A 15,028-nucleotide genomic window follows, 5' to 3' on the forward strand; every position below is an offset into this window, starting at 1 on the left:
CCTTCTATGTACCTCCTTGTGGGACAGAAAGTAGCCTGGTGGACCTGTCTTGCTTGGTGCCTGCAGACATAATGGGGACTTGACACATGGTGTGGGAAATTCATAGTGAAATGGCTCCTTGTTTTAGGGAGACTTCTCCACAGCCTACTTTTTTGCCTAAACTACCAGGTTTAGGCAGCCTTCTTTCTGACCCTGAATGGCTGGAATGGTCCTAGCCCAGCAGGAACTTCTTAGTCAGATTTACACCGAATTTGAAAAATAGATTTAAAAAAAAAGAAAAAAAAGGCAAAACTGAGTTGAAAAGCAAATGTTCTTGCAAAGGGCTCAAGGAGCAGCAGCTGGGAGAGACTTTCCAGAGGGACACGAGAGTTCCCGTAATGGTGGGGTAGGCAGCCAGACTTCACAGCAGCTGCCACTGGCTGCCATGCTGCCGCCTAAGCTCACCCCCGCTTCAGCCTCGCAGCGCTCCCTCCTTTGGTAGCCTGGCTTCCTAGTTAGCACTGGCTCCACTGGGATATTTACCTTTTCTGTGCTGGATTCCTGTGGTTTCCAAAGAATTCAGGTGCTCCCTTCGAGCCAAGGAATTTGCATTACCTCACAGGCTGCACTTAGGCCAGAGCCGGCTGGCTTGGCCACAGCAGCCCTGTCCTCCTTGCAGTACCCCCTGCCTGGCAGGCCTCCACTTCTGCATGGGCACCTGGGATCAGACTACAACCACTTCAGTAGACATCGCCTTGCACAGAAGGTGTGGAGCAGTGTTTTTCACTAGATGTCCCCACTGGACTTTGGACCAGTGGATTCTGTGTCAAGCTAGGAGACTTTCTGCTGCTTCCTTGCTTTTTAATTAAGATAAGCAGGGTTTGAATCACTGATCTGTCTGTCTCTATATGTCTTTTCATAGAAATTTACTGCTTATACAGACACCTGCTACCTGATTTTAGACTATATGTTTTTTACTTTGAATTTTCTTCTGTAAAATGGGGTAGTTGGGCCTCAGGCTGCTACTGTTTGAGAGTTGCAAGCAAGCCTACTGTATATATTTTTATATATATGTAATATAAATATTTTTTATATTTTTTACTATATATATTTAAGTCATGGCCTATTGATGCTCTTTGTTAAATCTGGTTCCCCTTGCAGGTAGCTAGACACTTGTGAGTGGTACGGGATGTGGCCCTTAGTTAGGGTCCTTGTCCAAAGGTTTAATTTTGAACAATCTACTCTTGTTGAACTTCATCAAAACTGCTCTTTTGGATGAAAGAGTTTTTTAAAAAAAGGAGTGGAAAAATGGCTTCTCGAGCAATATTTGTATATCTTGCAGTGATGTAGTTACAATATTGACATAGCATATCACCATTCTCCAATAAAAAGAAGTGTGTCTTGCTAGCTTCAGCAACCTATCTTCTTGATGGCATATTTTAGGAAATTCTGAAGGAAAGGTAGCTAAATACTAACTAGCAAATGCATTTTTGATCTTTTCTATAGACCTGTCCTCATCTTTCATGTTCTTCAAATTACTTCCCCGCTCCCATCCTTTGAGTCTGTCTTTGGGTAGCAGAGGGTGGTCTGCCCAGGCATAGTGGGTCTCTGGGTATAACTACATGACCCTACTGTTGAGCTTGACAGGGTCAGCGTACTAAAGAATTGGAGAGGCTAGGCAACTCTTGGTGGCAATCTGCACAATGAGAAACCAGAGAATGTGAGAGACAGAAGAGGTTCACTGAATCACAGAGTGGCTGAGGTTGGAGGGGACCTCTGGAGGTCATCTGGTCCAACCCCCCTGCTCAAGCAGGGCCACTTAGAGCCAGTTGCCCAGGACCATGTCCAAATGACTTTTGAATATCTCCAAGGAGGGAGACTTTACAACTTCTCTGGGCAACCTGTGCCAGTGCTAGGTTACCTTCATGGTGTTTCCTTATACTCCATAGGTTCAAAATCCTGTTAATGGCAGTGCATAAGTTGAAAACTTGCAAATTTGTTGTGAAAAGATAAAAAAGGAAAATAAGTCTTTTTTTCCTGTCCCCCCCAGACATCTGATAAAACTGCTCCTGGATCTTGTCCTTGAATGTAGAACCCTTTGAATAATTTTATCCAGCTTTGGTTAGAGAAACTCTGCCATCATATGTCACCAAAACTTTTTATGTTTAGTAATTCCCTTACAAGCTTTGGCTCCTATTCATATTCAGTTGTTAACTGACCTATCAGGTGCATGCTGTGGAAAATGTTCATGTTGGAGATAGGGGGATTGTGATGGTCTCTAGACATCTGTTTTCTGACCTGCACTGCAAGGGAACTGGGTCCCAGATGGCATTTTGGAGTCCAGACCTTAATAGTGTTAAAAATGGAAATATTTGTAGTTCTTATCTACCAGTTGTAGTCCATTGAACAATTCCCATAGGGTGTCTTGTTTCTTTTCATCCTGATTTTAACAGCAGTTCATAAAGAGAATTGAATGGTGCAAACAACTTTCTATGTGGCTTTAGTTCCCTAAACAAAGTGGCAGCTAATAGACTAAGAGGGAAGCCAAAGTCTAATGCATGGACAGGGTTGGGGAGAGGGACTGAGAAAGTGACTCCAAGCATAAAATGTGAGGAACATGATTACAGAAAGACTACACTGGTTATTTCCAGGACATGTAGTCAGGAACTCTGTCTGCAGTCATGGAAAAGACTATCAAAATGTGTGCTTTTTCTGTAGCACTTGTTTGAGAGAAAAGGGATTAACTATTCTTTCCTTCTTCTACTCCAGGGTCTTTTCTCTTCTCCTCCTCCTCCTTTCCCAGGCCCTGGTTAGGTGTCTCAAATAAGCATTCCAGAGCTGCCAAGTTTCATGAAAAACCATGTAGCTTCTTACATAAATATTTAATGATCCAGTTTATGTATTTCCAAAATGACTTGCATATGACAAACCTTCCGTTGTGGTCAGTTCATTTCCTGAAGTAATGCTGGGGATAAGGCAAAGACCGGTGTACAACCCCTCAGCTAGTGTCCTGCCTGAATGTGTGATGGTAAAACGGTAGGTTGTTTGGGTTAAGGTAGTGTAGGGGTGTGGGTTAGGGGCCAATCAAAGTTTGGTGTGGTGTGGTGGATTTGGGAATTTCTAGAGGTAAGTGTGGGCTCTGTGACATGTTTTGTAGATTGCTGGGTCAACAGGGAAAAGTGCTGCATGCCACTTGTGGAGTAAGTGGCCTGTTGAAGGTGGAGCTTAAGCTTGCTTATTCGGCTTATAGTGAACTCTTACAAGATGGGGAGGGAGGGCAGTCATCTGTCAGTATCTGAATGCCAAAGGTGATTTTTAACAGGGGAAGTCTGAAGCCTGACAGGGAGGCAGAGAGCTGGGATGCCTCTAGGTGATGTACTGTTAGTCTGAAGGTTGAGAGTACTTCTGGAGTCTGAAGGAATTAGTAAGGCTTCTCCCTTGATTTTCTGTTCCTGCTGCCTAGGCCACCTGCTGCCACTACTGCCACCCTACTGCTCGATTTTTGACTGCTCTTTCCCCCTCTCTAATCCAAGAGAAAGTGCAGCCAGAGGGAAAGTAAATGTGCTGTTGTTGAAGGTGAGCTAGGTAGCAGTGTGTAGTTGTTGGTAAAGGGAACTGGTTGTTGCTTTTATCTGAGCTGGCATGTGCCTGTGTGACTTGACTGTGACCAGCTGAGGCATGGGCAGGTGTGTCAGAATGATTGAATGTATGAGTGTCACTTCTCTATTCTAAGTTTCAAATTTATAAGTGAAGGGCATCTCCTCTGTCCTGCTGAGGAAAAGAGAAGCTGCAGTGAAAGGGAGGGAGGCTGCCAGGTCTGTTAGCAATGATTGCTGCTACTTCTGCCTGGGAGGCTATATTGCTGGCAGCAGTTTGTGTGGAAACTGAATAGTGCACAGTCAACCTTGGTTTAACCTTTCCGATTTCCAGCTCTAGTTTTGGGGTAGAAGCTCTCCCACAATAGAGACTTCTGGAATCTAATCTGTTGTATATCATGTTAGTAAGTGCCCTTAATTTTCTCAACTTATCCCTTTCCTCAGATTTTTAAAAGGGCAAGGTTCATTACAAGGGGAAGATCTTTGAGAGGATGGGAGTGCAGTAAGATCAGGGAAACAAGTTAATGAAAGTGAGTATCTCTGATATCACTTGTTGTTCAATTTAGACACTAAATACAAGCAGTACATAACATCAAGACGGGGGAAGGTGCTTCCTATGTCCTTCCTGCTGTGAGCTATATTATCTCTGTGTAATACATATCACAGAGGTGACCCAGGTTAATGCTGTGATAGGGGACCATTCCTTGTGCTTCCTTTGCCTGTCTGCCCCCTGTGCCCCCAAGTCCATTGGCAGGCGAAAGACAGTTCAGTCAACAGACGAGAAATCCAACATTGAAAACTTGCTGTTAGAACCTGCATTATGGAGAAAGCAAATCTGAATTCAGGCCAAAACAGACTTGATATCCTTCTGATGGTGGATACAGAACAGACATCCATTCCTTTCTTGGTTACCTCTGTAATATTTCACATTTGTTAACAAGAACTGCTGGTTTAGATGAAGTGGGGTCAGAAGAATGCGCTGAAGTGGCAGGAAACCTTCCTGTCTAGCAGTGGAAAATTTCACCTGTTCCTAGATATTTTTTTTTCACTTGACAAGTCCTCCAGCAAAATTCTTTGTAAGAATTCAAAGCAATGTGGATCCAGTTGTTGAACCATTCAGACCACACAAACTTAACTACCAGCAATACACAGCAGTGTTAAGTGTGTTGGGTCTCTGCATTGCAAAGCCTATGGAGTAGTCCAGAACTTGCACAGGATCAGATCACAGTGGGGGAAAATAAGAGCTGCTTGAAGCAGAGCAAGAAAGAGGTGGTGTTAGTGAGCAGAAGATAGCGTTTTGACAAGTTTCACTTGTTAAAATAGTATCTTTTGGCTGAAGATGCACCTCCGCATGGGGACAGTTCAGTCTCCAGCTTAGGAGTGCTCTTGGATTCCTGGCTGATTGCAGGCTCCCACATAGCAGCATCCACGAGTAATGCTTTGGCTAGGAAAGTCCTGTCCTGGCAGATGATGACCTGGCCTCAGTTATTTGTGCCTTCAACACTCTTTGGCTGGATTATAGCAATATGAGATACCTGGGCATGAAGCCTTTAGTGCTTAGGAAAATAGCTCGTGCAGAATGTTGCAGCATGTGCTTGTGGTAAATTGTGTTACTGGGAAAACATCAGGCTTGCCCTTTATTTTCTCTGCCACCTTACCATATAGGTTCTAAACTGTTTTTAGGATCTTGACCCTTATATTTCAGGTGACAAATATTCTATTCTTAGACATGGCCCAAAATTGGAAAAGAGGGGGAACCTGAAATGAAATTGGAAAAGAGGGGGAACCTGAAATGAAATAATCATCTAAAAGATTGTAAGATTTCTCAAGTGTTTATTCTAATCTCAGCTTAACACCTAGATGATTTTACAAACACTGAAGTTTTCCTATTTTCTACTCTTACTGTAAGGCCTGTTCCTATGGGCTTAGTGTCTCTAAAAATAATCTGAAAATTTCTGTTAAGTAAGACATTCTGTAGCATGCAAGTCTCTTGTCTTTTCCTGGGGAGCACAAGTGTGGTGGGTGAGTAGCCTTGTTACCACAGTGGAAGAAAGATACAGTGAAGTATAGTGTGAAAAGCTGTAGAACTATAGAGTACTGAAGGTAATCATAACTGATATTTCAGTGATAGTAATGCTCTTCCATTGCAAGCAAGGGCGAGACGCAGTGTAGGGGGTGTGGGCTATTGCCAGCATTGTACTTGTGATCTGTCACCATTCTAACATGCAGAGGCTATTGATAGAGGCTCTAGAAATAACTTGGATTTTCCATTTGCAGACTTGCACTTAGCATGAGGCTAGTAAGGCTGTCAAACCAGCTCTTGGAGAATGTATTAAGCTGGCATTTGATTCTGTTGTTTAAAGCTTGAGGGGTTTTGATAATAAATTTGAGTAATTTAATGTTTTGTATTTTTTTGATGCATTGCTGATCTGGCCCATGATATCCCTTAAGATGACAACATCCTAGTAGAAGAGAAAGTTTATGTACTAAGAGCTCTAGAAATCCCTTCTGAATAATCAGTCCCATGGAAATGTGAATTCTATGGGCATGGAGCTCAGACCACCTAACAATTAAGGATGGTCTCTGTAGAAGGAAGCTAATGCAAGCAATTGCAAGGTAAAGAAATACGGCTGTTTTAGAAGTCTTGTCTACATCTCCCAAGGGTTTGTATCCTCATATTTCTGATTATGTACATAATTAAAAAAGTAAGAAGCTGCTAAGCATGGTAAACCTAATTGCCCTCTGCTTCAAAGTATCGAGGGAGCCATGACTTTGTGAAATAGCTTGCTGCTTGTGCTCAGTATCTTCCAGGATCTGGCTGAAAGCATGTTATCAACAAATGCTTTCAGTATGCTGCCAATAAATGATTGTTGAAGTGGAGATCATGAAGAACAAAATACATGATAGGGCTGTTGTCACTATTTTCAAAACAGAAGTGCTAAATCCAGGATACTTACAGTTAAACTGAAAAGAAATTCAAATACTTTAAGCTGTGGAAATATGTGGAGAGGGATCCAAATGTCCAGACTCTTTTCTGTTGCCAGCTGCTTTGACTTCATATGTAGTTAAAGCTCAGAAAAATATGGTGCAAAATCTTATTCACTTTTTTAACCTTGCTGCTTAGAGTTAGTTACATCATGGAGTTGTTTGGGTTTTTTTCCTCCTCCACCTGTGTATTTAAGGATAGATTTAATCTGATGAGCATCATCATGGATTTGCTGGTATAGCTCTTGTGGAGAGAAAGGTATTTCTCAAAATGGCTACTAAGTGAGGGAAGTAGTGGCTTTGTTTTAATTTTTTTTTTTTTGGCAGTTCTTTCTAAAGGAAGGATTTTTTGGTGTAACTTGTAGATGTCATTGTATAGTTCAGCTTCTCAGCTATGGAAAATAATAGGGGAAGGATGAAGAGAGATGACTATTAATAAAGCAAATTGGGGATGCATTCTTTTCTGGACACTAACTTTGTTGCACAGCCAGATGCTCCAAATTCCCTTCCCTTTCTCCCTCTTCCATTTTTCTTGAGTGCTGTCTCCCTTTTCTTGCTTTGAGGCTTCACCCAAATCTGCTCTCCTTTTCTTGCAAGTAACCCTGCTTTCCTTGGTACGTACTTTCCCTCTTGCCAAGGCTTCTTAGGATAGCATATGTCTGACTTTGCCTTTACCCTTTCTTACTCCCCTTTATCTCTTTTGAGACATTGGCATCTTAAGCTATTGTGGTATAGGAGGGTGGCCAGGGTGAAGAACAAGGTGTTTTTTCTCTTGTTGATTTTTTTTTGTTGTTGTTCTGTGTTTTTGAACTATAACGTGCTTGCTGTTACAAGCTGTGGTGTTTAGCAGTGGCTCATGCTAGTCATTCTGCCAACCAGATGCCCTGGATTCTGCCCTCGATCTTTTGTTTTATTTATTTTTCTCCAAAGTCTGAGGCCTAAAATACATATTGAAACAGGAATTGATTACATGCAGAATAAGAAAATTATGACAGTTGGACTAGATGATCACTGTAGCTCCCAACTGGAATTATTTTATTGCATTACATTTAACTTGATAGCATGTCCTTGTCTGGATGTAGGATTTTGCAATTGTTGCCACAGATAGTATTATCCTCTGCTTGATGTTTGATTTTTATTTTTTTTTAAGTTGTTTTGTGACCTGCTCCTAAAATGGAGGCACTGCCCTCTTTCTGTCCTGACTCTGCATCCTAACACTCTCCTTTGTTATGTCTGAAAGAGGGTATACCTGCATCTGATTGAAAGTTTATTGGTATCTTTCTATATTTGCTCAAGTGGCTGTTCAGTCAGATCTGTGAAGTGATTCGACTTGCCTGTGGCTACGTAATCTGTGGAGGAGATCAAGGAGAGTGGCTGGAGTGTGCAACTGAGCAGTTGATGAGCTTTCAGCTGCAGTGCATCCTTAGATTGACAAAGGCTGATCATGCAACTACACATTTAGAAAGCAACTTTTGCACAAGATGTAATTTTAAGCACTTTAAATTGGGATGGCTACCAAGAGAAACAGTCTTGCACTCTTCCTGCCTGCTGTTCCCGTTCTCATGTTGACCCTTGCCTTTCCTGGCACAGGCATGATCAGTTTCCCTCTGGCTTCAGGGTGCAAAGTGGAATGGAGGGGTAGCATGGGCAACTGTCCTAGCAGTTGGTTGCAGGAAGTCCTTCCGACTCCCCCAGAAGCTTATATTGTTTCAGCCTTCATTTAACCTCTTAAAGAGGTGAGCTATTGATAAGATTACTGTTTAAATTGCTTCAGTGCAAGTTTGTTCTGTATTCTTGTGCTCATTCAGGGGCTTGTGATGTCCATTGTATTGTGTCACCACAAACATTTCTGTACCCATGCAGTGAACTGATCTGATTTGATAAACAGCTTAGCAAAAAAAGGCTGGTTTTAGATGGCTTGCTGTGCAGGACAGACACTCTTGTGCTGGTATTGTGCAGGTAAAATGAAGGCGGATAGCTGAGGAAAGAGTATGGATAGCTTAAGTGTGTGTGGCCACTGGAAGGGTGGGGTGGGGGAAATCAAGTTACAACTTTGTAGCTGGATCAGGGAGCTGCTCTACCTTTGTCCTTTCATACCCTTCTCCCTTTCACATCCTGTTCCCTCTGGCCCTCCAACACAAAACTGAAAAGAAAAAAAAAAAAAAAATCCCTCAAATGCCTAACAACCCAAAATCCTCCAAAAGCTCATTTTTCAGTTGGATCAATTCTTTGATTCATTTCAACACAAACATCTGTGACAGTAGTGTATGGCTAAGGGAGTGGTGATGGGGTGCTTGGTTACAGTACAGGTAATGCCTTTTAATCAGGAGGTTACCACTGTTTCCATAATAAACAGGCTGATTTAACTGTGGTATTGTTGGCTGTAACAGTATTCATATGGAGACTAGGTAAGCTTGTAGCAGTGTCTTGCTCCTGATTGTGATCTTCCCTACAGTCCCTTTCCTTGTACACAGCTAGGTGACATCTTTGAGATATGGAAGGGCTGCATAGTCCCCAAGAATGACAGCACCCTGGAGCAAATGCTACCTTGTTGGACAAATTGGTCTGGCCTGCAGGGTGTACCTGGTTTCCTGGATGCCTCTTGAGAAGGCAGTTGTAGGCTATGTAGTTGTTGGTGGCAGAAATCTCTTCTCATCTTCAGCCTTTCCTAAAGCATCCTTGGAGTATACGAGAACTGAGCTGTGCTTGTATGAGACTTCAGGAAATATTGACTATGGTATGCATATGTAGTATGATTGCTCTGAATGTGTGCATTTCCCAGGACCAGTGGATCTTGCGTATTCATGGTAGGCCCTATTGTGAAAATGAGGAGACTGTAACACTGACTGTCTAAAGCAAAGTGGTCTGTTTGGCCAGGATGCCCAAGGACCAGAAGTCTAAGCAGGTGAGAAAAAAATGTGCCTAGCATGATGTGTACACTGTTAGGCTGTGAAAACTTCCAGGAGAACAAATGGAGCTCCCTGCTCTAAGACACTGAAAAAGAGACTAAATGCACCTGGATGTGGCCCTTGAGAATAAACAGTATTTTTTATGAGGAGAGGTTGCATCTGATGAAGTCTCATTACATGCATTCTCTCCCTAGCTGCTGTTGTTGAGTGGTCTGTGTAGTAGGTCATATTTAGCAAGCATGTCACTTGTTCAAGAAATACTGTGAATTTTTATCCTTCTTTACAGGTTTGCAACAGTGAGGTATGACCAGGCATCCAAGAACATTAAAAACCAGTTCATGCATCTGACCAACTACAGTGTCAACAAGAAAAGTGGAGATTATGTCAGGTACTTGGCTGGAAAATGGAACTTGATCTCTAGAGGTTGGGTCAATTTACCTAGGTTGGTCTAAGGCTGGTGCAAGTCCATAGAGGTAGGCCAGTGGTGTCAACTTGTTTCTTTAATTTATTTTTAGCTGTGATGATCCTGAAGTAGAGGATTATGGAAACAAGTGGAGCATGAGTGCAATGCTGAGGTACTTAAAACAAGAGGGGAGAGACACTGCAGGTCAGTACGGATCTTGTTCTTTTATTCCTTTGTTGAATCTTAATCATCTCACTTGTGTGAATCCTAAGAAGTCAGGGAAGAGCCCCCGTGAGTCCCATTTAGCACCAGAGCAGGGTGGAGGGAAGCATTGTTCCTTACAGCTTTCTCACTAGAGCTGTGCATTTATTCTCTATCGCCAGAGATGGGTCCTATTCCCAGAGATGAGGCCTACCCCTTCCCTTTTGCAAATAATATTCTGAGACTTTCTCAGGGTGTGTTTCTTAATATTTTACCTACATTTCCCGTTTCTTAAGGTCATTCCATTCCTTCTAAAAGCTTCCCTCCCTCTACTGCTCCCATGGCCTGTTCAGGCTGATGAGTGACCAACCTCTGGAGAACTGTGCCAGTTTGAATGACTCTTGGATGTGGTGTCATCTTTCCATGGCTCAGGTTTTTGCTGGGTGTTTTCATTTCAGTCTGTGTTTCATATAAAATAGCTCCCTCTTCCACAGCTTTGCCAGGTCTGCTGGGAGTAAATGCATCTGAAGAGCAGAATCCAGGTATATCCTTTAAGGAATAAATACCTGTGATATGGAGGCATCAGTAACACTACTCATAGCAGCTATGCCCATATTGCAAATGTTGCCAGGGTGCACTTAGATGTTGGAGGAAGGGGTTTGAATCTGGCTTTCAGATGGAAGTAGACTTTTTCCCCATCATACGCATACATGGCTGTCCAATTACTTGCACCATATGTTTTCAGTAAGCTGTGTACGCAGTTACTTATATTGATACATTTCCACACCCCACCCCAACCTGAAGTATAAAACATGCACTCTTAATTATGAAGTAAATTGCTCAGCAATGTAAGCAGGTTTCTCTAACTATCCATTACAAGGCTTCTTGCACCTTTCTCTGATGCATCTGGTTCTGGTCATACGGAGGCAGAATGCTGGCTGGAAAGTGCTGGCCTTGTCTGGGCTGGCAAGTTTTGTGCTCTGGGAAGTTTATGTGCACTTAGACATTCCCATGCTGTGTTGCTTCCACTTAGTGGTCTTCTGGCACAGAAGTTCACATCTGAATTTGCTTGCATTATACTCTGTAATTATTCAGGTCCCTGCATGTTGTCATCTGAACATGAGAAATAGTAATTGTAGACCTAAATCGAACTCTCTAGTCAAGTGCTTTGTACTAGATATTCTTTGGGATAGGGAATACCAAATGTCTGTGGGTTTGCTAGAGGTCTTGTGTGTTTGCTTGTGCTCCCTTTGAGGGGTGAGGAAGGCTGTCCTATCATCCCTACTAACTTTTCAGGCTACAACTCCAGTGTTTGTTCATTCCCTTCTCCTCTTGCTTCTCTATTCCTTGTTGTTGAAAACAGGAACTAAGTGTGGTGTTCTTTATATTGCATGACACATCCCAAGCCGAGTGTAGAATCCAGGTCTACATCTAATGTGCATCTTTTTTTCCCTTTTGCTCCCTCTGTCAGCTCAGATTCCTGTTCCTGAGCTCTGTTTACAGGCTCATACAGGAGCTAGAGAGAGCTTCCTTACAGAAACTGCAGATTATCTATAGGTCAGCAGGACTGAGAGCTGTCACCAGTCATATAATTTTGAAATGATTTGTGAATCATGGTATGGGAACAGCTGCTTTAGAGGAAGGTGCAACATCACAGAACAGTTATCTCATAAAAGTCCACAAGAAAATTTTTTGTATCTCAGTGGCTATAGCTTATTCTCTGTAGTTTAAGGGCTTATCTCACTAACCCACTCTTGTTTAATCCTTCCTAATACTCTGAGTGTGATCAGACTCCAGCTGACTTGTGCTGATGTGCTTGCCACATGTTTCCACTTACTTGCACTGTACATGTACTCACTTCTATCACTCTCATTTGTGAGTATTTTTGCACTAGGATACTTACGCATGTATCTATATACTTAAGCTTGCATGGATTTCCAAACATCATTGCTTTGTCATCCATAGGCTCTCATGTGCTTTGATTCACAAAGGTATCTGTCCATATGCATATTCTCATGCTTTTCTAGATATTGTGTGCTACTTCACAATCTACTTTTTTTTTTCCTCCCCTCCTTCCAGCACTGATGGCCAACGTGGAGGACCTGATTATCAAGACTGTAGTTTCTGCTGAGCTGGCCATAGCCACAGCCTGTAAAACTTTTCTTTCACATCGTGGCAGCTGCTTTGGTAAGGCACTAGGGGCATCTTTGTTGATTGGCTCTTGAGTACTGTTTGAAACTTCCAGCTTTCTGATGCTACAGAGAAATGTGCATTCCCTATTGCAAGGAAGCCAGATACTGGGTTTTTTCCTCCGTATAGGCCTCTGTGAGGGCAGGGGATGCTGAATCACAGTTGCCCATGTGCCAGTGTTGTTCATCAGAATCTCATGCTTGAAAATGGGATGATGAAAAGGAACTTGAAAAGGAACTGGGGAAGTGCTGGAAAGTTGAAATTACCGACCCACTATTAAATATCTCTTTAGAATATTTAATATTTTCTGTTGAGCCATCTAGCCCAATGTGGTTCTGGATTATTGTCCTACGTGCATCTGAGGTCTAGGGAGGAATGTGTAATGCAGTCCCTGGAATGACAGTGGTGGTAAATGCTTCTGGGCTTGTGCTTGTGTGAGAGTACCGCATGGTGGCGTCAAAGCCTATTTCTGGCAGAAGCTGGATGCAGAGCTGTGTGCTGGCAAAGGTATTTGAGAACTCACTGGCAGCAGATGCTGGGACGAGGTCCAGAAAGCAGTGGCTGGTACCACAGTGTGCCTTCTCCCGCTTTCCAGTGGCTGCTTCCCAACCTTCCCTAAAGAGGCCTCCTCCTGCTCTTAGCCACCCTTTGCTCATGTGTATACACGCATGAAGATGGAGTTTCAGGACAGGGGAAATGAGTCTAGAATTAGTCTCCGTCAGTGCTTAAACCGAAGACCAAGCTTGGCTTAAGCTATCCCATGTTTGGGTATTGGGATTTATATTTAAACTAGCTGTGACATGTAAATCCATTTGTGTGGTCCTTGCATTGCACTTGGATATTGATGATTCTGCAGCTTTCAATACTCTAATGTAAATGCTGTCATCTTTGGATATTTGGGTGTGATGAGATAGTCAAGAGTCAAGGAGGAGCAATGGTTGATATGTTGTTTAGTTACCTGCCAAACTAGCTACCTCTCTGGCCTTAGCTTCTCCTGACTGACTCTGATGCCTTTGTTCAAAGCTGGAGAATCTTGGCATACATGGGTATTTATGAATTAGATAATAGTTTTAGTGAAGTAGCAGTTTATCAGCTACTCCAGAAATATCAACAACTGGATTAAAAAAAAAACACACAAAAAAACTTTAACTGCCTCTTTTTTTGCTTCTCCCTTTTCCTTCCTCAGTTGTGTCTCTAGATTCTTCTGAGCTGTGTATGTGGAAACTAATGTTCCTCATGTACTTTTTGCTGGGCCTGGCTCTGAGGTTATCCCACTTCCTGCTGCCTCCCCAGGGCTGCACTAACCACCCTCTCAGATGCTCCCCCACAAATAAACTGTTTTGTTCCATTTATTTCAGTGTAAACATAAATTAAGAGCTTCCCAGGAAAGAGAGCTTAAGTAGGAGCCATACTGCTTCCCTAGGGAGCTTGAGGCATTTCCAGAGCTCAGTACTTTCTGCCACCTTCCCCCCACAATTAAGTGGTGGTCCTTGTCCCAAGGATTTGAACTGCCCTTGTCATGTTGTATGGCTCATTCTTGATCCATGTGTCTTGTTCTGACACTCCTTGGTTGTGCCACTTTTAACCCTGTTGTAAAAAAAGACAGTTTTTCTAGCTGGAAACATTCAGAATGGCTGAGTTCATAGCTGTTAACATGAGGGAGAAAACTGGCAATGAAGATTTCAAGGCAGCATGCAGAGGTTCCCAAGAGCTTGCTGCTTTTTTTTTTTTTTTTTTTTTTTTTTTTGGGCTGTGAACAATGAAACTGTATGTGTGTCCTGAGAAAGACTGATTATTTGAAAAGTATCTCAGACTTCAGAAACCTGTGTCTGAGATTCAGATACAGAGGTAGGCCTTGTTTGGAAAACTTCTAGAAAAATATGACTAACAATGTGTATTCTACTCTAGTCTTAGTAATGCTGTTCCAGGGAATAGGACTCCAGCACAATTGCCACCTTCTTGCTAAAAATTAAATCACAAGTACTTATTTGTCTAGATTAGGTTGCCCATTTTATTTATCTAACAGTGTAGCACTGCTGTGGTCCTTCATTCCTTTCCCAAGTAAATTTTTTTTTTAATGTAATATACTTGTTTTCTAGATTTGAGGGAAGAGACTCCATTCATGGCTTCTTCATGTTCTAAAATAAGACTTGTGAGACTGTATGGTTCCAGCTACCCATGCTTGCCTAGAAAGTGAGAGTGGTAGGTCAGGATGATTCTTTTTCTAATGTCAAAGTGGAGTGCTACTGACAATTTGTGGAAAGATTGTAGTGAGTCCCCTTTTGGCCATGTTATGTCAGCTGTTTACTGCATTCTAGTAATCATCAGTTCTCGGAGGACTTGGGATGCTCAGTAGTTTTGATCGTCTGAAGTGCATCACAAAGTAGTGTAAGTACTACATGATTTTGTTGCAGCCTTGTTCATGCATTGTTATTAACAATGTGATCTCAAGCCTCTATTTTGTTCTTTATGATTAGCTAATAATTCCTCACGTAAAATTAAGCTGCGAGTAAAAATTGCCTTAACCAGTAGCCCCAGAGGAGGGCATGCTGCAGGACTCTGAACGACTGCATTGTCCTCAAGCTGGTCACCAGTTGAGTTGTTGGTTGCCTCTGGAGCCTTCTTTAAGAGAAACTGGATTTTGCACTGCCTGTGAGGGACATGACATCTCAGTGTGGGAGCAGGAGGTATGATAGGGGTACATGTGCCCAAGCCAATTAAAGACTGCATTAGTCCTGGAGTAAGCACTTCTGGGTAGGCTAGAA

General features: G+C 42.5%; 1 protein-coding gene across 1 annotated transcript in view; it reads left to right on the top strand.

Annotated features, from left to right (window-relative positions):
- The window catches only part of TTLL5 (tubulin tyrosine ligase-like family, member 5), a 136,273-nt gene that overhangs the window by 15,932 nt on the left and 105,313 nt on the right, over window positions 1–15,028 (top strand). Inside the window, exons 10-12 of the mRNA XM_010583727.1 lie at window positions 9,756–9,857; window positions 9,985–10,076; window positions 12,153–12,260. Of these exons, the coding sequence (XP_010582029.1) occupies window positions 9,756–9,857; window positions 9,985–10,076; window positions 12,153–12,260 (302 nt within the window). The remainder of the gene's footprint in view (window positions 1–9,755; window positions 9,858–9,984; window positions 10,077–12,152; window positions 12,261–15,028) is intronic.

This window comes from Haliaeetus leucocephalus, unplaced genomic scaffold, assembly GCF_000737465.1.
Source record: "Haliaeetus leucocephalus isolate CR32 unplaced genomic scaffold, Haliaeetus_leucocephalus-4.0 Scaffold932, whole genome shotgun sequence".
Taxonomy (NCBI): domain Eukaryota; kingdom Metazoa; phylum Chordata; class Aves; order Accipitriformes; family Accipitridae; genus Haliaeetus; species Haliaeetus leucocephalus.